The sequence below is a fragment of the Gopherus evgoodei genome, chromosome 5, assembly GCF_007399415.2.
Source record: "Gopherus evgoodei ecotype Sinaloan lineage chromosome 5, rGopEvg1_v1.p, whole genome shotgun sequence".
Taxonomy (NCBI): domain Eukaryota; kingdom Metazoa; phylum Chordata; order Testudines; family Testudinidae; genus Gopherus; species Gopherus evgoodei.
The window spans coordinates 134,015,016-134,037,864 of NC_044326.1; the positions used below are offsets into that span (position 1 = coordinate 134,015,016).

Sequence of the window (22,849 nt, forward strand, 5' to 3'; positions counted from 1 at the left end):
TTAAACAAATCACTGGTTCAGGATTATATGTAGTCAATGCCTGAGCTCAAGACAGTTGAAGGGAAATTCCCTATTTATGGAGGAAACAACATGACAACTTTCTGGCACAGGCTTTTAATGGCATCTTAGGTGTTTGGAAGGTCAGATACAATCACTTACTCATCCATTATCTTTGAAAAGTGGTCAAAGGTGCGTTGTGTGCACGTATATACACCACATATGGTGATGTCACCATGGCAAGTTACCCTATGAAGGGCTAGTGTGAGAATAGACCAGGGATGGTGTGAATCAACGTGGATTCCCATGATCAGGATATTATCTCAATGTCCTTCATTATGGGTGACCTTACTTATTTCAGAGTGATTCTTTCCTGTCCTCTCCATACCTGGCATTCTGTTTAATCCGGTAACTTTATGTACAGAGTGAGACATTTTCAAACTGAGGCTTCAGCAAGCTTTATACAATCTTTCAAACTTGTTTGGTGGCATTTTCCTCCCCAATCTCATTGCAGGTGGGGTGGTCTATTCCCAGGGCTGGAGCCATCACAGTTCAAGGAGCTAGAGTCAGGATCATTCACTTTGACCAGTTACCATGGGAAAAACAACAAAATAAAGGCACTTCTGCCAGACTGAATGCCCTCCTGCTCCCTTGAATTTTGAATAGAATGCAGTGAACATGCAGGTAGTACCTCTAGAGAGAAATCAGTCCCCGTCACCCTGAAATCTGGGGGAGCCCTATAGTGCTGTGATGTATTAGAGTGTATTTTTTCTTCTGATTAATTTTAGTCTCTGCAGCATATTCCATAGCATTAAACATCAGATACAGGGATGACTGCGAGTTGTGATACAAAAGTGACCCTTTTAAGAGAGGGCAAGGACGTAGTGGTGCTATAAAGACACAGATAAACAGCATCTCATTTGTAGAGTGCTCAAATGCATAATTCAGCACTCTCCTGCATTACAGCACCAAAGAGCTTATTCATTGAGACTAGAGATTAGTAGATGTGTTGTGAACCATCTCAACTGTATAAAAGACAAGATAAGATAGAGACAACTGGAATATGGATCCCCAAAGTTCATGAGGAGTTTGAATTTGTGCCATCTAGTCCCAACTCGTATTTAAAAAAAAATCTCTAGATATTTCGTTTATTTCATCGCATTCCTTTAGTCATTAACATTTCTTCCCCCTCATTAAGCAGAACAAGTGGGAGAGATCTCTAACAGCTGAAATCTAGAGAGATAACAGCACATTACAGGGCTTGATGAGCCAGCCTTAAAGTAAAACAAGAAGTTATGATGGCTCTGGTCCAGCCTTTGGGCCCCAGTGTATTTGATACAGGATGACAATGTTATGGGTACACGTGAGAGTGCAGTAAAAACCACTTCATACATACAATGTAGATCAAAGTACTATTAGGCTGCATCTTCATGGGGCATAAGAGCTATTTTGGGGTAGAAGGGGTCTGTTCTTATCTTAATGGATTGCTTTTTGGGGAAAAACAGACTAGGATACTGGGAGGGGATTTAAAGTAGTGGATACAAGTTCTGCTGGTTTTGCAAGACAAACTCACAGGCAAACAGTCTGGGTCCCAGGCCAGCATGCGTAGTACCAGCACAAGCCACTGCACGTGCTTCCTCCGCTTTGCTAGGGACATGCCAGCTCATCCTCCCCCTACACCGCCATGTCTCCTCAGTCAGGACACCTTGAATCAGCCCCTTGAAATTTTGGTGGGATGGTTATGTACAAATCCTGGTAGTTTCAAAGGTTAAAGCCAACATTCATTCCTCAGCCTGTTGTTTCCCCCAGCCACATCTGAATGCCTGCCAAGTCCCATGCTGCTGTTAGTGTTTTCTGTCTCCACGGTTAAGAGGAGCTGCATCGAGTTAAGAGGCGGAATTCTCAGACTGTTTTTTTCTCCAGGCAGAAGTCCAGTATCTTCTCCACTTAACTGCATTGGCTCATTGTAGCTCCTTTTGAACGTAGGGCACACAGACAAGCAGCACGAGACTTGCCAGTTATGCTGGGTTTGTGGACATGGGTGTCCACTCAGTCTCTCTGCAGCCCCCCAAGGTGGAAGGCATTGATTTATAGAGAAGGGTAGTGTAAGGCAGGGGTGAGCAAACTTTTTAGCCTGAGGGCCACATTGTTTCTGAAATTGTATGGCGGGCCAGTTAGGGGAGGCTGTGCCTCCCCAAACAGCCAATTGTGGCGTGGCCCCACCCCCCCGTTTCTCACCCCCTGACCTCCCCCCAGACTCCCCCATCCAACCCTCTGTCCCCTGACCGTCCCTAGAACCCCTGCCCCTGACTGTCCCCCAGACCGTTGCCCCCATTCAACTCCCTGTTCCCCACCCTCTGAGCACCCCAACCCCTAGCCACACCCCTGCCCCTGCCCCCCCTCGCACTTCCCTGCCCTCTATCCAACCCCCCCCCCACTCCCTGCTGCCTGGAGCACCGGTGGAGCCAGCCACACCACCGCGCAGCACAGAGCACTGAGTCAGGCCCCGGCTCTGCAGCTGCACTGCCCAGCAAGAGCTCGCAGCCCCGCCACGGAGAGCATTGCGCTGGTGGTGCAGTGAGCTGAGGCTGCAGGGGAGGGGGGAGCAGCCTCCCCAGCCGGGAACTCCAGGGCCAGGCCCAGGCAAGAGGGTCCCGCAGGCCATAGTTTGCCCATCTCTGGTGTAAGGGCTTGAGAAGTGTCTTCCAGTGAGAGCAATCTTAGTTTTTTTTCTGTAGGAGAGTCTCAAGGTGCTAGAACCATTGCATCTGGAGCCATGTCTCAGAGTTGATTTCCCTCCTGTGTCATCAGACAAGTGTATTCAGAAGCTGACATCAAACATCTTAGCAGCTCATGTCCTTTGGGGTTAAGAGTATGGACAGAGGCGCCATACACCAGAAGTGATGAGTGAGCTGTCTTCAACACACAGACAGTTCCTGAGGCTGGAAAGCCAAGGTGGCTGAATGAGATACACCCTGAACTGGATCTTGGCGGCAGCTGCTGGCTCGCAGTTGGCAGTGGGTGTGTGCCCATTATGTGGGAGGCGGGGCGAGGGGAGAGAAATAAGTGTTACCATCCCAGTAAAATAGAGTAGCAGCGTTGCCACATAATGACAATGGAGGCAGAGGGGTTGTTTAAAATAACATAGGACAGTGATAAAGTCTATAGTTTGAAAGGTGCTGTGAGAGTGCAGTTAAGAGGCTGAAGTAAGATGTGTGACTTGTTACAGAAGGAAGCCCTGGCTGTCCTGAGCAGTAGTAGGTAAAGGTTGATTCTTTCAGCACACAAAATAGGACACCCAGCTAACCATGGTGTCATGGCCATAGGCATGGCCACTTCCACATTTCCCGAGCTCTGCCTGCCTCAGCTGGGTGCTGACCCTCTGCCCGTCCACAGCTGGTGCCAGACACTTGCTCTTTCTTTCTCAAAGGAGGAATCTTTGTCCCCAGCAGTGGGAAGAGGGGGACAGAGGAGCTATGGAAGGGAGAAGAGAGGAGTTCCTAAAGAAAACTAGAGCAGAGAAGAAACTTTGTAAGGGAGAATAGGAAGTGGAGAGGAGACCTAGCAGGGGCTGGCAGATTTGAAGAGCTGTGGCAGAAATCTTAACAGATCTGCAGAAGTCACCTATTTGTTAGATATTTTGTCCAAAATTTTCAAAGCAGCCAGTGAGTCTGGCTGCTCAAGTTTCAGCACCTGAAAGATAGTGCTGATCTCCTGCCCTTTGAAAATCAGGCCCTTCCGCATGTCTCACACTGGGCATCCACAGTCACCAGTGGCTTCTGACAATTTTGGCCCTAATTTTTGTGAGATTATTAAAAAAAAAATGTATTTTGGGGGGACCCTTCTGAGCTCTAAAAGTTTTGTCTAACACACTATATAAGCGCTGAACGGTGTTTTTGCATAAGCAACCCCATTTCCCTGTGAAGTAATTACTTCTTGGGCAGAGGATTATATGCTTTTGTGGATTGTTTTTGAAAGTTCAGGTTGGGAGTATGAAGTCACAAGTCTGGCACTTGAGACTTATCTTAAAGGTGATAAAAAAACCCATGTACCGTATTTTCATTGTCAGCCAGATTGTGACCTATACACCGCAGAATCAGTATTTCAGAACACACACACACACACTCACACTCTCCCTCTCCCTCCTGCAGTGTTTGCTGTCTTTATTTTATCCAAATCCATTCTGCTGCCTTTACCAGAGCATTAGTTTAAAAAACATAAAGCTGCCCAACTCTCATCAAATATCTCCCTGCTGCAAAGGAAATACAAAGACTGCACATATTTTCCCCTCCCCCTTAAATGTTATCATACCAAGCAGACAAGAGCATTAAAGAGAGCAAGTGAAGATTTCGTTTGACGTTTGGCCCTGACAATCTTCTTCAGCTAATAGCAATGCTCAGGGGAAACCAGTCAAAAGTGCTGCTTTTCCAGCGAGTGTCTGCAGGCTGCAGAGTGGAATCAGTATGGCATTGGCACTGCAGTCTTAGCTGGAAGGGCTGCAAGGTGAAGCCAATTAACAGGCACCATTGAATAACCGTCAGGAAGCCCCTGCGGCCGGTAGCCTGTTGAATACGTTATTAGAGGCTGCAGAACCACTGGCCTCAGCAGCTCATTACTTAAGAATAAACCTGTAACTTGAAGGAGTGTTGAAAACTTTCCCCTCTTTGTCCCCCTGGGAATTTAAATGAGATCAGTTCTGAGGGCAGCTCCTAAAGAGTGACTCTACATTGTCAGGGACCGAGCCTCTCTTGGATCATGCATCCATAAACCTGCTTATTCACTTCTTGTAAAAACACCCCCAGGAGATTTTAACTGAGCTATTAAAAGGCGTCATTACTCTCCTGCCAGAGCTGCACCACAGCTTCCTCCTGCAGCAGGGAAACCTTCAACCACTTGTAACCCCACTGTGTGTACAGAGGAACACTCGCACGCAAAGAGGAACATAGCGACATGTGGCTTTTAAAGTGAGGAACGTGAGCCCATCCCAGGAGAAAAGCAGTAAGCCTGGATGGCACGGAACTAGACAACTAGAGACAAATTTTCAAGGGCCCAGCGCTAACTCTTGGGACCTCGTTTTCCAAGCACTTAGCTCTCATTTCCATGCCTGAAGCACCAGATTTTCCAAAGTCCACAGCATCCAGCAGCTTCTATTATGCCGCTACCAGCTCAGAATCTAGCCTGCCCTTTTTGACAGTCTGGCCACGTATTTTGGTGCCTAAATGGGCACCAAACTCTTTAGAAAAATCTAGCCTAAGGGCCCCATTCCCATCATGCAGGGATGTGTCAGTGAGACTACTGACTTCAGTGGGGCATTCCTGACTGATATCAGTGTAAACCAGAGAGAATCAGGTTCCTGGTTCAGGCACTTTGCCTGATGTCAGCAGGTAAAAGTTACAGTATGTAACAAATGGGAATAGAACAGTGGTCCTCAAACTTTTGTACTGGTGATCCCTTTCACACAGCAGGTCTCTGAACACAACCCGTTCCCCCTTATAAATTAACATTTTAATATAATTTAACACCATTATAAATGCTGAAGGCAAAGCAGGGTTTGGAGATGGAGGCTGACAGCTCGCAACCCCCCCATGCAATAACCTTGCAACCACCTGAGGGGTCCCGACCCCCCATTTGAGAGCCCTGGGAATAGAACCTGCCCTGGGAACAGACAGCTTGGGAAGGGAGGGGGAGCTTAGGCTAAAGGGCAGTCTCATTCCACAGTGCAAGTCCCCATTCACATCCAGGCCTTGGTTACAAACAAGGACAGATCTTAGCGGTGAGGCGGAGTGGCCATAGTCTCTCAGCTGTGTGGTGAATGAACTGCCTTCCTTCTCAATGAGGCATCTGGGGTTGACAGCAAATACCAGATTGCATACATGTGCAGACAAATCCACACGTGGCCAGCATGGTGTTAGCCCGCGCACTGCAAACAAGTGAGCCAGAAGGGGACGGGGGAGTAGTTTTGATAAGTTATGACCTCACTAAAACGCCTGTTTATGCCCTTTTCTTCCTCCTCTTCCCTCCCACCCCCTTTGCAGGAAGCATTGCAGCCATTACAGTAACGGTCATTGTGGTGGTGCTGCTGGTATTCGGGGTGGCAGCATACCTTAAGATCAGGTAAGCATCCACATGGTAAAAGGACGGTTACCCTGAACATAAGAACGGCCATACTGAATCAGACCAAAGGTCCACCTAGCCCAGTGTCCTGTCTTCCAACAGTGGCCAATGCCAGGTGCCCCAGAGGGAATGAACAGAACAGGTAATCATCAAGTGATCCATTCCCTGTCACCCATTCCAAGCTTCTGGCTAACAGAGGCAAGGGACACCATTCCTGGAAGCAACTCAGTTATTGGAACAGGCTGGAGTACATTCTCCTCTCCATGTGTATTCACATTGATGGGACTGACAGGTCACCTCCCTTCCATGCAACAGCTGATGCTAATACAGCAGAGCTGGTGGCACTGCTGCTGTCAGGCCTGGACTGTGAGTCAGTGACTATTGTGTTCAGGAGAGGCCTGAGCCCGACTGCTCTGCTCTCAAGCCCCAGCAGTAGTAGTCAGGCTGCGGCTGTGTGCTGCTGGCCCACCACTGCACCTCAAACCCTGGGGAACCCAGCACATTTCAGCCTTGTGACGAAGGACCAGCGACTGCCAGTGATGGTAACAATGGTGGGGTCGACACCTGGCCACAGGAATGAGAGCTCTGGCTCATTTTATCAAGGTCACCAAGCAGCTACCCGAAGACAATGACGTTCAGCCGTTATTGGGCTGGCGGGGCTACAAGCATGTTAGCCGACAGTGAGAGGTACCACATCCCCTGCCTTCCTTGGTGCACCTCTACCAGCTCTAGGGGGCAATCGAAGGCACGCTATTATCTGAGTGCAAAGAGGCTGGGAGATGGAGGAGACGCTGTAGCAATCCCATTTTATGTAGTTTTCAATGGTACAAGGTGGCATTTTTTTCATTACAAAAGCCTCACTCACATGCCAGAGCCAGTACTGCAATGTGTTGTGACTGTAAACAGTAATTATCCCTCTGGCAAGCTTTACTCATACCCTATCTGTGACCTTAAAATAAGAACAGCCTACACGGGGCATCTTTAATTGGGTTTAATTTAAGCAAGGTTTCTGTTTCAGCTACTTCATAGTGATTCATACCAGTTCAGGCTTGGGCCCAACCAAAATAGTGCTGTGCAGAGCTATCACTGGTGCTATGGAGGGACACTAGAAAATAGATGAGTTAGTAAATCAAACAACAGCCAGCTATTCTTGCTGTAAAAATGAATGTCTTGTTTGCACGGACCCAGTCCCCCTGGCCAAGTATTTCCTGGAAGTCAAGTGTTCGGTTGGCATTCTCTCTGACTAGAATAACTTAAGTGTGGCTGAAGAAGGGAGTAGGTGGCATTGAACAAGAACATGCTGCTTTGGAAATTGAAAGAGGTTTTCAGTGCTCAGGTAGGGCACAGCATAAACTGGGGTCTCTAAGAAGGTTCTCAAAGCTTTGGTGCAATTGCAGAGATTTTTAGAAGGATTTAAGGTATTTCAGAATTATATTCCAGGGGTATTTTTGGCATGACGTTTACGTGGAATTTGCCAGAGGCCAATCGCATTCTGTTAAAACAACAACAGGATCCCAAATGCCACTGTACACTACACATGCACACCATCCTATAAAAATCTCAGAGCCAGCATTTAATAAACATTCAGTGAAAGCAAGTTCCTTCCCAGCCTCCATACATCCAAATATTGGGCTCCATGCCAACCTCCCATCCGCAGCCATGTCTCCCAGGCAGTGCTGAACAGGAGCAGAAGTCCTTTCCTGCCTCTGAGGGATGAGTTCAAGGCCCCAATGTCAGCATTATAAAAGCCTGCATATTTACACACACAAAAATTCTTGCTTTCTGCAAATATTCTCATTTAAAAAAAATTCATTATTTCCACAAATGTTCCTGACAGGAATCTCATGTGCTCTTATGTTCACAAAAAACAAACAGGAGAGGGTTGGGAACAGAGTCTCTTCTCACACAGTTGAGATCCAGCCTACAGACCACTGAATATTCAGAGCTTAACAAAACAACCCTATTAAAAATCCATAGCACTCAGTACACTACCAGATCTAACGCTAGCTCAAGAGGCAATATTAGTATCTATATACAAGCAGAAAGGTTTTAACTCCCTGCAGAGGAACAACAGACCATCTACTCCACTCAAATGCATTCATACCACAAACACAGAATCATCGATCACCCACAGGAATTAGAAACTAGAAGGCATGGGGCTCACTGCAAATGGAAATAAAAAAGTAACTGATCAAATTGTGTTGCAATACGCAGTCAGGGGACGGGATTGTTCCCTGATATCATTGAGGCCCATATCATTCCTATAGCATAGACAGGATCTAGCTGTGTTTTAAGTGTGCCCCTGAACTGGACCAAGGAAGCAGCTTTACAAGAAAACAGCTAGTGTTAGACTTCTCGCTGTCCCAGATGGTTGATCATTAAAGACTTTAGGCACCTGGAGCTGAGACGTAATTTAGGGGTCATCTACCCAGAATCCAAACCGTAGCCTAAAATTAATCGGGATCTAAACACCACCAATTTATCCTCTCACACATTAAGTTCCCTGGCCTGGCTACAGAGATGGGTTTTAGCAGTAGGTGCTTCTCAGTGTCTGCAGGAGCGAGGGCATCCCTTCTACAGGGCTGTGCACTGAATAGGAATAGCGCTGGAACAGGGTGTTTCTAAACCATTCCTAAATAATCCCAGACTTGTCTTTTTCCCTCCCTCTCACCCTCCCAGACATTCTTCATATGGAAGGCTGTTGGATGATCATGACTACGGCTCCTGGGGAAACTACAACAACCCTCTCTATGACGACTCTTAGCAAAGGAAAGTTAATTGGGACAAGAAATAAATGTTCTTATTTATAAGTGCTTATACAGTAGAACAATAATAAGTCGCCGGATGTGCATCCACTTCCAGTTCCATCCCATCTTCTCTTCCTCTGTTACACCATGGAATCATACTTTTAAGACAAGCCTAAATGCTGAATCATTGCAGTGGGACTAAACTGAAGCTGACGGACTGCAGTCACGGTCTCGAAACCAAAGGCGGTCACTCCACAAGCGCAATAAATTTGAGTTTATGCTTTTAAGGAGGAAATTATATTAAAATCTCAGTGAGGGGATGGGAAGTAATCACCGAAAGGTTTTCATCTGTATGGCTTCTGTTCCTTTGATTTCTCTTTAATCTTCCCTGTCTGTTCAGAGCAGATGGGGTTCTGGTAAGAGCTCTGCAGTGCAGTACAGGCCTTCTACTGTTTATTACCAAAAGATCAAAACAAATTACCCAGGAGGCTGGGAAGTAGAGAAAAGGGAAACTCAGCAGGGTCATGCCAGAAACTGATGCTTTTATTGTTGGTCGTCTTTACCAGGGTGTCTCATTTTCAGAATGTTATAATTATAAATCCAGCCAAAGGTTAAATCCACCATCTATGTCACGGTGGGCGGCAGGTTTGCACACTGATGTGTTACGCCTTAAAGTGGAAAATTAGTGATAAGCAGGAAGGGGTGACAAAGGTACCACTGCTGCTGCCATGAAGGCACGTGGTAGAAACGCCGGCAGGAGCTGGGAACTTTCTTTTTGGAAGGGTGAAACGTTAGGAGAAAACCCGTACATTGTCAGCACCGTGGCAACGTAAGATTCCCTGAAGCGCAACATTCACATTCAAAACACCACTTCCTCTGATCCGACTGCTGCTAGTGAAGAATATGGTTATACCCAAAATAAACTGCAACTAGGAGAAACCAGTTCTGCTGCCCTTCCCTTCATTTAGGCTGCTGGGATGAGTAACTACTATTTAACACGAGGTAAAGATCGCAGAATTAGGCCCAAAATTAGAAGATGTGGTAGAGGTTTTCAAAACAGTCTATGGGAATTGCACACATACCTCTCTCTTTGAAATTAACCCCTGGGATGCTTTGCTTTGAGTCTCTCAACTTCATGTTTAATAGCTGTTCCCTGCAGCAAATCTTCAGACCAATTCAGTCATTTCTCTCTCCCTGACCTCTCCCTTTTCTTTTCTAAATGTGTGAACAAGTCTGGGTGTGTTTGTTTATTACATAAAAGAAACTTGACAGATCACCAGTGCTGTAAGGAAACAAATATAGCGCCTGTTTCTACAGAATCGGAGATAGAAGTGTTGTCATCTGCTACATATATTGCTTTATTGAATTATGTTCTTACAGTTATTTTTATCTGGTACGGTCATTTGCTAAAACAAGCAGGTATTTTTAATCCAGAGTTTGTGCTTACTAAACCTGCTACTGCTCCCAGTAAAGAAAGCCAGAGGGGTTCATTTATGAGGAGATCAGAACAGACTTGGCTTGTTTAAATGCACAATAGCATTTCCCATTGGAGCACACAGGGCCGGCTCCAGGCACCAGCTAAAGAAGCAGGTGCTTGGGGTGGCCAATACCAGGGGGCAGCCCTCCGGCTGCTATTGGGGCGGTAGCTCTGGGTCTTCAGCGGCAAGTCCCTCACTCCCTCAGAGCGAAGGACCAGCCGCCGAATTGAAGAGTGGAGCGGTGAGATCGCGCTGCTGCAGCTTTTTTTTTTTTGCGCGCCGCTTGGGGGCAAACCTTGTCTTTTTCAGAGTAGTTTTTCCATTGTTTTAAAAAGCCAACACAGTATCATTAGGTTAACATGCATTAGCTCATCAAGGCTGCAGTGGTGGTTGGGATGCATTTCCATTTTACCAGTTTGACAGGTGAACCAAGACCTGCACTCCCAAAACGTAATCTTGGATGGAAACTTGCTTTGTAGCTGTCACTCCCCTTTGTCAGATAGAAGGCACAGGTAACTACTTGAGTGCAGCAGGACATTTTGCTGCAGTGGTTTTAGTTCCACTGGATGAGATACCTGTGCTGGGGCCTTGCTGTTGGGAATAAAAGTCACCTCTACGGAGAACACAGACCATGTTTGAAAACCAGTCAAGAACTATGAATTATTGGTACTGCAGTAGCACTAGGAGCCCCAGTCATGGATCGGGGCCCCATTGTGCTGTATAGAAACAGAACCCCTGCCTCAGAGCACTTGGGGAGCTCACCTTGGGTACTCCAAAGTAGTAGCACCTAAAATTAGTGGACGCTTGGAATATATGCTGTCAGTCCAGACTCCCTCAGTCAAATCGGGATAAGAAGTTACCTAGCATCACTTTAAGGAGTGTTGTGAGGTTTAGGGTCTAAACTGCTTTGAAACGCAGTCTGCATAAATACAAACGACAATGAGAAACCAGCATGTGTTAACTCCTTGTGCTTAACAATCTGCCCTACTTTGTATTTCGCTGAGGCACTAATGACCTTTCCCAAGCCTGAAGAACCAGAAAGTTCAAAAGCTTGCCTCTTTCCCCAACAAAATTTGATCCAACATGAGAAATCATACAAAAGTACCCTTGTTGGGGCCATTATTATTGCTCTGTACCATTACATGGGATTCCTACTGTAGTACCCTAAAGATATAGATTATGGATTGCTTAAAAAATACATTGTTTCTACAGCAGCTTTCAAATAAGGATCTTATGGTGCTTTATAGACATTAATTAAGCCTCACACACACCTTTGATACAGGGAAGTGTTATCACATTACAGTTGGGGAAACACCCAGGGGTTGTCACTGGTCACAAATGGCACAGAAAGAAAGAAACCAAGTCTATTGCCTTGGTTCTGCCCATCAGACCACATTCCCTACCATCTCTCGGTACTCACAAAAAGATTATATCTGTTTTATATTTCCCACATTCCTTGTGTTAAATCTATTTCATTTAGTTATGTTAGGTACATCCAACATCACTGGAATGTCTCAGTGTGTCAGGGAAACAAACAATTCAAGATCAAAGGCTAGCGGTGGCCCACTTAGAGAAAACCACCTGTTTTGCTCAGTCCCTCCCACCTCCACTGCAGAAGTTAGCATATCATAAGTCAAAAAAATTCTGAAAAGTTGATCATCAACTTCTTCAGAAAGAGTAGTGCTTCTCCAGTCTTCTTTGGAAAGAGCTGGGGAATTAGCAGATTCAAAGGAGCTCAACACTGGACGAATGACACATCTCATGCCTAGTTTCAGTTGTGAAAGAAACAAGGGATGAGGTGGGTTTAGAAGAAGGGAGCTACTAAGTCATCTCCTAACAGGATTTTTTGTTTAATGGCTAGAGAGCTTTTCCCAGCAGTTTTCATGTCACCCAATTGATGGACGTTGTGCTTTATGGACACAAAATAATGAGGAGGTCCCTGCTTCGTAGAGCTTTCGATCCAAGTAGCTGGTTGCTGGCCTATCAAAAGCAGTTACCATATACAGGTTATTTCTAATGCCAGGCCCCCCATATGCCCTAGTGGGGACAGCCAAAGTCATGTGATGGGATGTCACAACCATGGCATCAGTAATAAGAGCAGTTGATGAAATACCAGAGAAAACTGCAAGGACTGTCTGAAGTCTGTGTCAAGGGAGCTTCCAAGATCTCCTAGTTCCAGCAGAGTTAGCTGTTCATTAGTTCTCCTTTCTCCGATTTGCCCTGGATTACAGCCCCACCTTAGTGCATTCCTCTTTCCCCGACGCCTCGGAGGAGGGATTCACAGTATGTTAGGATGATAATTTGCACATTCACCTTTTGCCTCTAGCTTTCTGGCAATGAATGGATCAGTAAGGCTGCTTTTATTAAAAAAAGGCAACAGATGGCAGAGCCAAAACTCAGTCTGTAACAGTGGTCATTTTTACTTGGGGCAGGTGAGGAAAAAATGGGAAGATTTAAGTGGAGCCAATTGGATATTTGATGTCATCATAACCACATTCATTGTAAGATATACCAGTGACACCAATTAAAGTCATGCAAAGCTTGTGCCATGTTGTACTGAGGTGTGTTAACTTTGTGTTTGTTTCCATACAGTTCCCGGTGACATTTTTAAAGGGAGGAGTCAAGGACTCCAGCCTGAGTCAAGTCATGTTGGAGCAGTGTCTAGAGTTACTCCCTGTAGTGACATCTCTGGGTTCTATGCTGGTTGGGTCTCTAGTTGCAGATCAAATTGTTCAGTTTACAAGTAAAGATAGTATCTTATAATTGTGCCCTGATCTGGCAGGCTGAAAGTAGCCCTAACGGTTTTCCCCAGTTCAGAATTGACCAGTTTTCATTGCTGCCTAGTTCAATGCTGACTTTTACTAAGTAGAAAGGGTGACTGTCATTTTGTAGGAAGATTGTGGGTATCCAGTAGCTGCAAAGCAGACACTAGTGGAATCATAAAAGATTAGGGTTGGAAGAGACCTCAGGAAGTCATCTAGTCCAACTCCCTGCTCAAAGCAGGACCAACCCAACTAAATCATCCCAGCCAGGGCTTTGTCAAGCCAAGCCTTAAAAAACCTCTAAGGATGGAGATTCCACCACCTCCCTAGGTAACCCATTCCAGTGCTTCACTACCCTCCCAGTGAAGTAGTGTTTTCTAATATCCAACCTAGACCTCCTGCACTGTAACTTGAGACCATTGCTCCTTGTTCTGTCATCTGCCACCGCTGAGGACAGCTGAGCCCATCCTCTTTGGAACCTCCCTTCAGGTAGTTGAAAGCTGCTATCAAATCCCCCCTCACTCTTCTGAAATCCATAATCTTGCTCCCATTTAGAACCCTGCCCCCTTCCCTATATTCTCTCCCATCTTGATTCTCCCTTGGCCTTCCAGTGCTTTCTATTATACTGCCTCTAGACCTGAAATAAATTCCTTGCCATCTACAAACTTCTCTTTCCTTCAAAAATGCCTCTGTTCAAGTAATCGCTTCCTTTTGTCAGTAAACCCCACACCCATGCTCCAGGCTCCTGAACTGTGATTCTATCTCTTGCATTTGTCAGCCTTGTCTTTTGACTGGCAGCTGTACAAGAGGGAACATTTTGTGTGTGTAAGCCAACATCCTAAATGGAATTTTTCTGCAGGAAACAGAGCTAGTCACATTTATAATCAAAGCATTCTTTTGACAGAGTCTAATTTTCATGAATTTTTTTTGATGCAGTGAATATTACTGGGAAATGTTCAAAGTGAAACCATTGCTTTGTTTTGGACTGGAAATTTGTTGTAGTTTATAACTTCTGGTTTTCTGGATGGGGAGACGTTTCCCCCTTTCCATTTACTCTCCACTCAGTTGTCCCATGGGGTAGGCAAAAACTGAAATACTTGGGTTTTCAAAAACCAATGTGGAATTTTTCCATTTGAAAACAAACACGTTGACTTGAATTTTCTCCCAAAGATATCCATGAAGAATTTTGAACATAGCTCACATTTGTCATTTCCTTCGGAATTTTGGACAGAAACTAAAAAGTGGGGGTTTCTACCAGTCCTAAAAGAAAGGCTGTAGTATTGCAGCCGAGTTGGCTGTGGAATTTCTGGGGACCATATTGTTCCTTGCTTTTCACCTCGGTGTAAGACTTTGAAGAAGAAGGAGGAGCCACCATAGCTAAGTACAAACTCTGGTGTGTGACATTCCAACCATTCACTTCCCAACAATTTAAGAAGATGATATATGAACTAATAAAGCCTGGAGCCATTGCATTAGCATGGGCTGCTTTCAGAATGGTAGAGGGTCTACTCCCCTTCTTGTCCTAACCCCGATCAAGGACAGTTTAGTCTGGCCACTCAATTACTGCACCTCATAAGGCACAGGAACCATAAGCAGCTGTTTTCCAACCTACTGTGAGGAATGGTATTGGGTACTGTCTGCCCAGTAAGGCAGCCACAGACCTAATCTGTATGAGAAACTGCCATCCAAGTGAACACCTGGTCTTCATTACACAGCATCTGGAGGAAGCAGCTGAAGCAAGAGCTCTGCCTCCCTTTTAGATGCTTTAGGAAGACAGGCAGGCTACTAACTGTGCTTTACAATGGGTTATTTGAGACCTTGTCTACATGGAGAAATTTTACGAGTTATACAGGTTTGACACTTACTCCACTGTAAGAATTGCTTTTCGAGGTTTTGTTTATGTGACTTGGGAAGTCCTGAGAACACTCTTATTTCAGAATAAGAGGATAGCACAAATATATTGGACTGGTATAACTGTGTCTGTTTAAATTCACACCCGAAATGGATTTCCAGGTGAACAAGGCCAAAACTCAAACCAATCTTAGTGCCCGTTCATCAAGTCCTTTAACATCCTACAAACTCTTTAAAGAATCTCTCCCCATGCACACTGCATTGTGCATCTTCGGTACGAAATGCTGAATGCCCTACATTTAAAAAAAAAAAAGGAATTCCACGTCTAGAGTTGAGGGGACAACTGGAAATCTCGTTGGCTAAAATACATTTATCGTAGAGCTGGGTGACATCTTCCAAACTTTGGCAAAACAGAAGCATTTCAGCTAAGTGCCCATGACTCTTCGGCCAGCTCTAACTGGTCATACACCAGCCTGGCCATTATTTGTGGTTTTAAGAAAATACCCCCAAAGAATCTCTCTGCCTATTGCTGTGTGAAATGCCCACATAAAACAAAGGAAACTGACTACACAAGAGAAACAGAGACAAGTATCAACCAACCTGTAACCAGAGCTGTGTGAGTAGACTCTTTTGGAGCATGGCTCTGTGTGGGCACAAGAGTCTGCCTCGGATGGAACCAATCACTGGGGTCTGGGCTTATTTCTGAACAGTACCCAGCATAACCCCAACCAGGGCCTCCGAGGTGCTCAGGGATCAGACACAGGTGGTATGGGCCTAAATGCTGTAACAGCACCTCTCAGAAGGTAGGACCCTCTTCTGAATCTCAGTTTTCATTTTTAAGAAGTCTCTAGCTGTTCTGGTTGCAGCAAAAGCCTCGGAAATGCAACCTGAGCATAATTAAAGCAGAGATGAGAGTGCAGAATGCCTGGAACACGACCTTTGAGGGAGTGTGAACTGCCCCGTTCAGCTCAGGGAAGGGTTCTCTCAAAGGTCTCTGATGACAATTTAAATGTACACAGTGTTGACTCATCCCTCAGGTTAAAAAAAAAAAAAGGTTTTGGGCGGGGGAGGGGTAAGAGTCACAGATCTGCACAATTTACCACAAGTGATAGCTCATTGGGTGGCATTTTGGAAATACCCCTATATATCATTACCCTCCCATCCCAATCATAGACTCATAGACTTTAAGGTCAGAAGGGACCATTATGATCATCTAGTCTGACCTCCTGCACAATGCAGGCCACAGAATCTCACCCACCCACTCCTGTAACAAACCCCCAATCAAGAAGGAGCCAACCCAAAGGAACCTAGCGGGACCCATGTGCATAACGAAGCCCTGCTGAGTGCAGACAAGTGGCACACGCCTACTTATGGTAAACATCTGCACAATCTCCTGTGGGCAGCATCTCACAGGGCTGGAGTTTGTCAGTGTAGTCTGGGACCTTCCCCTACCCAGCCTTTTGCAGGTGCTACTGTGATAAAAATAACTAGGTTACCACCACAACAGGCTCTCGGATGTGCAAAATAAACTAAGAACGTCGTCATCCTGGCTAATCTCTTTCCAAACCAGCTGCATTTGCTGTATTTTGCATCAACTGTAGCTGAAGATTCAGACAGAAGGGTGATTAAGTGGACAGGGTCCCGCTAACTTAATCTGGGATCCTGCAAAACAAACCACAGATCATCTCTCCATTGCCAGTGTGACGCTCCAACGCGCACTCTGCTGTCAATGTCACATCCATGCACAGAGACCTTTCCCATGGGAAAAAGAGGCAATTTCTCTTCTCACACCTCCTATTTTTTTAAAAAAATTATATATATTTAAATTCCTCAAAGGTATAAATACTAAGTGTAACATGGAAGCAGGGCTGTAGGGATAAGGTCTTATTTCTCCTACCCACTTCTTACTGATTGTATGGACCCAATCGCTGGAGTCTGGGCTATCATCTGAACAGTACCCAGCACAATTCCGACCCAGGCCCCCCAGGAGCTCAGACACAGAAGATGCATAAACCAATCGAGTCTCTACTCAGCCATTCATCAGGAGCTTGGGAATCACACTTCACAGACATCCAAAATAAGAGGAAAAGAATGAGTGTGAAACATTCAGGAAAATGGCACTCTCTCCTGATTATTTGGGTCACTTTTGTACATTTCTACATTTCCATCTTGCTTCTGATGTCACAGTTATTTGGGGTATTGTAGTGAGGCAGCCTGGCTCCCAGCGCCCCGGAGAATGAAGAGCCCAGCCGGAGGCCAGACTGGGCGGAGCTCGGAGCCCGCCCCGCAAAGGGTCGAGCGCCAGCCCAGAAGTATAAAGGCAGGCCCTCCGAGCTCAGTGAGGGACCAGCCATCAGAGGGGCCAGACGTCTGCGACCGAGCTCCCGCTGGGGAGGCCTGGCCGAGCCTGCCCCACGCTCGCTACCCGGAGGAGGACTGGCCGAGACCGCCCCGCTCCAGCTACCCTGAGGAGGAGCCGAGCCTACCTCTCGCCACCTACCCCGAGGACCCGCTGAGCCCGCCCGTGGACACTCACCCTGAGGAGCCGATGGTGGTTGACCCCTATGCCAATGCCACAACGACTCAGATACTCGAGGACAGGGGGAATGGAAGTAGCCCGGGGGCAGCAACCCCAGTCTGACTGCAACTCTGCCAGAACCAACCTCAGTGTGTTGCGGCCAGGATCCCCACTGACACAGCAGCAGGCTGCCTGCCGCTGCTAGGGGCCCTGGGCTGGGACGCAGAGGAGTGGGAGGGCCTGTGTCCCCTCTGCCACCCAACGTCTGGGTGGCAGCCTCCTCCTCTCCCTGGGCCTGAGGAGGCCTGAGCCTATTTGACTTTGCTGTGTTTGCTGCCCCGCCCTGACCCAAGGGCTGGGCCCAGAACTGGGATTGCTCAGCCCGGCTTAAAGGCCTGAGCCTATTTGACTTTTCTGTGTTTGCTGCCCTGCCCAAACCCAGGGCCTGGGCTTTACAGGCTGAACGGTTTGCTCGGTGTAGTGAGGCGGCCTGGCTCCCAGGCGCCCCGGAGACCAAAGAGCCCCCCGTCTCTCGACAGCAGACATCCAGAGAGATTTGCTTTTAGAAGCCATACATAGTATTTCAAGAAGCATGGAGCTCCCTGGATAATTAAAGGTAATTACGGGTAAACAGGATTTCATTTTTCTAGGGAATGCAATGTCTGAGATAAGAAAGACACAATCAAAGCATGCGAGGAGTAGGCATCCCATCGCATACCCATCTCTGCGCTTACAATGCATCAAACCTGGGTGGCATCTGCTGCTGTCAGAGTTGGACTGACATTGGCACATCTCAGTTAGGGACCCGGCAGCATGTCTGATGAAGACACATAGGTTCCTGTCACCACTCCAGCAGCTGATTAGACAATGAAGCTGCTCAGGTGTGCTGCTCTCCAGCACTTTTCCTCTCCTTCCTGAAGCAGTAGCATGAATTATTTAATACGGGTCATTTGTAATGCCAGTTATGCCCTCCAGCTGTTCTATACTAAAAACTTGGATTCTTATCACTGCTCCTCCACCAGCTGTTCTGACTTTGCCCAGACACAACACTTCTTTCATACCTGGAGTGGGAAGGGGAAAAATAGACTGTTTCAGCAGGGGCAAACATGTCAGCATTTCAGTAGGTAGTGATCCTTAAAGCTAGCCCTGATCCTTAAAACTTGTGCACCCACATCTCCCATTGACTACAGTGAGCAGCAGGGATTCAGCAGCTCCCAGTCAGGCCTGTCATTTTATTCTGGGGACTGCTGTACTCACTGCTCAGTGGCACCTCCTTGCTGTTCATCTGGGGAATTAGCTCAGTCAGCTGGTCAGAGGCCCCTCCCTGTGGTTACGCAGTCCATCAATCCCCTCACTCACTCACTCCACAGCAACTTCTGCTTCTGGAGCTGCAGAACTTTCCTCTTCATAGCTTAGCCCTCCAGCCAAGTCACATTCAAGTTCCCCTCCCTTCTGGGATACTGCAAGTCCTTTGAGGCAAACCCCATCCCAGGTGGTCAGCTCCCTACTACCTGGTCTGTGCCACTCCCCCAGTAGCTGGTAGGGGGACCCGGGCCCACCCTCTGCAGCAGGTTCCAATCCACGGACCCTCAATGCAGCAGTTCTGGGCATTAATCTTCCAGCCCTGACTGCTCCTTTCTGGATGGCTTCCTACTCTGCCCTGACACCTTCCTGCTCTCCCTCCTTGTACCAGGGAGTGCAACTGCAGGTCTCCTCTCCCAGCCTGCTAATGTCCTCTCTTTATAGATCCTGCCCAGATCCTCCCCTAAGCTGGACTTCATCTGCAATCAGGTCCTCGCACTCTCTAGGTTTCCTCCAGGTTCAGCTTAAGATTAATTGGTCTATCCCCCACTACTTGTGTTTTTCTGTCTGGAATCTCCATGGGGGACTTTGCAATTACTTGATTAGCATTTTGTTCGGCCTGTAAATGGTATTCCCTGCAGCACATACAACACTCAATTCACATGTAGACCAACAGACATCTTTTGCCTGCATGAAACCAGTTTCTGACATTCTAATGACTCATCCCAACTCACACACTTTAAGAATATAATTTTCAGTATATCTACATCAGGGGTTCTCAAACTGGGGGTTGGGACCCCTGAAAGGGCCATAAGGTCATTATATGGGGGGTCACGAGCTGTCAACCTCCATCCCAAACCTCGCTTTGCCTCCAGCATTTATAATGGTGTTAAATATATGAAAAAGTGTTTTTAATGTATAAGGGGGGGTGGTCACACTCTGAGAGTTGCTATGTGAAAGGCGTCACCAGTACAAAAAAGTCTTAGAACCCCTGATCTACGTAAATCCTTAAGCATTGTCCGCACATACATTTTGCTAGGATTACAATGACCACTGAGACAAAGGTTTAAGCCTTGGCTACACTTTCAAGTTAGGGCACCGGGACTGATTTAATGCTCTCTAACTCCTGAGATGTCCACACTGGCAAGGCACTTACAGCGCCCAGACCCTGCGATTGGAGCGCCCCTGGTAATCCACCTCCACAAGAAGCATAAAGCTTGCTGTGCCCCGGCTGGAGCGCTGGAGTGTCAGTGGGGACAACATGTTCCATTACTGCACTGTGATTGGCCTCCGGAAACGTCCCATCATCCCCTGAAATCAAGTGGCCACTCTTCTCATTGTTTTGAACTCGGCTGCAGGCATGCGAATATCCCCTTTCAAAGCTCCGTTTCTGACAGCCCACATGCTTATCTACTCTGGGACGCAGAGCAAACCATTACTGTGGAATGCTCCTGCTGCAGAAACAGGCGTGTGTATGTGAGAGAGAGAGAGGTGGGGGCTGATGTCGGGTTTCCCCATCCCCCCTGCCGCTGTCTGAACTCACAAGATAGCATGCTGACACACTCTGCCCCCCCATGCTTTGCAAACCCTTTCCAAAGCACACTGCAGCCACTTGCACACTGGGATAGCTACCACAACGCACTGCTTTCTGTGGCGTTGCAAGAGCTGCTAATGTGGACATGCTCCCCGGTCACAAGGAGCACAGTGCGAACACACAGCAGCGCTTTCCCTGCTGCTGTCTCCGAAGGCTGGTTTAACGACTGGCGCTCTCCATCTGTGAGTGTAGCCATGCCCTTAGTTTCCATAGAGACCTTATGTGACACACTCTGGCAAACTAGGATGCAGATACCAGACCTGGGGATCCTTGCAACCCTTATGCACCCCATGCCCTCTGCCAGTTGGCACCAAAAGGTCCCGTGGTCACACCCTTCTTTCCATATGAAAAAAATATTGTCCTACAATATTATGCCCCAGGAAGTGGTCAAATGAGTACACCGCGCTGCAAGGGAGCTCACTGACCTGCTGTACATTCTAATGACTTGGTCACCACAAGTCACAGTAAATCATCTGACATCTCCTGCCCCTGCAGTGTCTGAGCAACACACACCTGTCTGTGGAATCACAGGTAATAGGTTTAACTCATTTATCCATAAGCGTTTTGCTAAGCTTTAGTCATCCTGCGTGTCTGAGGACTCCAGCTTTAATTAGGCTGCCTTCAGTAACTTAAGCGCCAATGGTGTCGGTTCAGTATAAAGACATCACAGTCTGAAGCGATCACAAAGTGTGGACAGGTTTTTTCAGAAAGAACTTCAGCTTATAAAACAAAAAATCCTTTCAAGAAAAGAAAAAAAAAATCAAGGCAACGCTAAGGTTGCAGACTCCGGCCTGAATCTGCAACACAAGTGCTTAACTTATACTCATGAGTAGTCCTGTTGAATTCAATAGGGCCACTCACGTATCTAAGTGATTGCAGATCCAGACCTCAGAGCCCAATCATGGTCCCACTGAATTGAATGGCAAAATTCCCATTCCCCTAAATAGGAACTGGGAAGCCCACTCGAGTATACAAGGGCGGATATTCTCTCTCGGTCACCTCTAAGCTTATGGAGTGAGAGCTGCTTGGCATGTTTTCTGAACGGTACGTTAAACAAAGACGGGCCATTATCTGAGTGACTGGTTTAATGCTCCAGCCCTCCCCTTCCCCCAGCCTGACAAGGGGTCAGTTTGTTTTCGTTAAAACTCCCAGGATTAAGTCTCGGCAGGATGGTGGGAGCAAAGACTCTCTGAAGAGCCTGAAAAATGGCCTCCTTTCTGCTTTGGGCAAAGGAGAGGCCCGAGCCCCTTGGAGGCATTGGAACTTTTTACTTAGACTGTTTCCTACTCCCCACCATAGGAGGGCACAGACTTGCTACAGGGCACAGCCCAAGAGCTACCCCCCAGGACTCAACCATCAGTATGCCCTCACCCAGGTAACAAGGTGACGATGAAGCAAGCAAGGAGCCTGCCTTCACCCCAAGTGGGGAGGGTGGGGTGGGAAGAGAGAGAACCTTAAGACACAACCTTTGACACCCCCACTGTTAATTTCTCTCTCTGGTTGGTTTTGAGACCTGGTTACCCGGGCATGTGTTAGCAAGACCAGACTGGGCACACAGCACTCAAATGGTGACAAAGATCTGGTGCAGAGAAATGACTAGCCAGAATATCCATCGACAGCTTGTATCCACAGCTGCCAAAGCATTATGAACCAAGGCCCCTACGTTCTTCCTGCCCAGAAAAAACAAATTCTGGTCATTTGTTGATATGTCAAGAGAGGTCCCTTCCAGCAAGTGAAGAAACCACCCTCTCATGTCAGTTTATCAATGCAAGTGCATGGGTGCAAAAGCTTCCCGATAGGGCTTTATCTAATTCCCAGCAACTTCACAAGGTGGTGAACTGGGTGCTTAGAGATAGGGGAGGCTTTGGAAAGCAGAGGGCTGAGTCAGGTGGAAAAAATATGAAATAAAGAAAAAAGTTGCAATCCCATCTAAATCTTTGGCTAAAGAGGAATACTGAAGATGGCTGGTTTCCTTTGTCAAGCAGCCGTTTGTTTTCCAGGTCAGGAGTAACAATGGGAACCCACAGATAGCCCTGCTCACAGCAGCCTGCTGTTCCCCAGCCTGTCAGCACATCGCCAAATGTTATTTCACATAAACCACATCTGCCATCATAGTATCAGGCAGATCTGAGCCACCATGCACTTCATTTAAGCTTTCAGTTAATCATGGTTATCGATGCAGGTTCTACATCTCGCTTTCACTCAGCAGCCTCCAGTAAATCAAGCATTCTGGGGATGACAAAGCCTGCTCCATTTGCATAATTGTTTCATTCGCTGCTTTCCTTTATTATATGCATGATCTCTTATTTTCATAAAGTGCATTTAACAAATGCAACTGGGACCACAATAGTCATCTGAGAAGGTCAGAAGAAATTAGCGTCAAGGCCGGGTCTGCAAAAGCATAATGCCAATCTAATGCTCACTGAGGCGTGGAAATATGATCATGAATTCCTTTAGGAATTCTCTCATATATCTAGATTTCCTAG

The 22,849-nt window shown here is 46.8% G+C and overlaps 1 protein-coding gene across 2 annotated transcripts in view; it reads left to right on the top strand.

Moving 5' to 3' along the window:
* PARM1 (prostate androgen-regulated mucin-like protein 1) overlaps positions 1-12,882 on the top strand; it is a 53,976-nt gene extending 41,094 nt beyond the window's left edge. For both annotated transcript variants that reach the window (XM_030565241.1, XM_030565242.1), the window contains exons 3-4: positions 6,033-6,111; positions 8,791-12,882. In XM_030565241.1, coding sequence (XP_030421101.1) covers positions 6,033-6,111; positions 8,791-8,875 — 164 coding nt within the window. In that variant the 3' untranslated portion in view covers positions 8,876-12,882. The remainder of the gene's footprint in view (positions 1-6,032; positions 6,112-8,790) is intronic.
* The last annotated feature ends 9,967 nt before the right edge of the window (positions 12,883-22,849 follow it).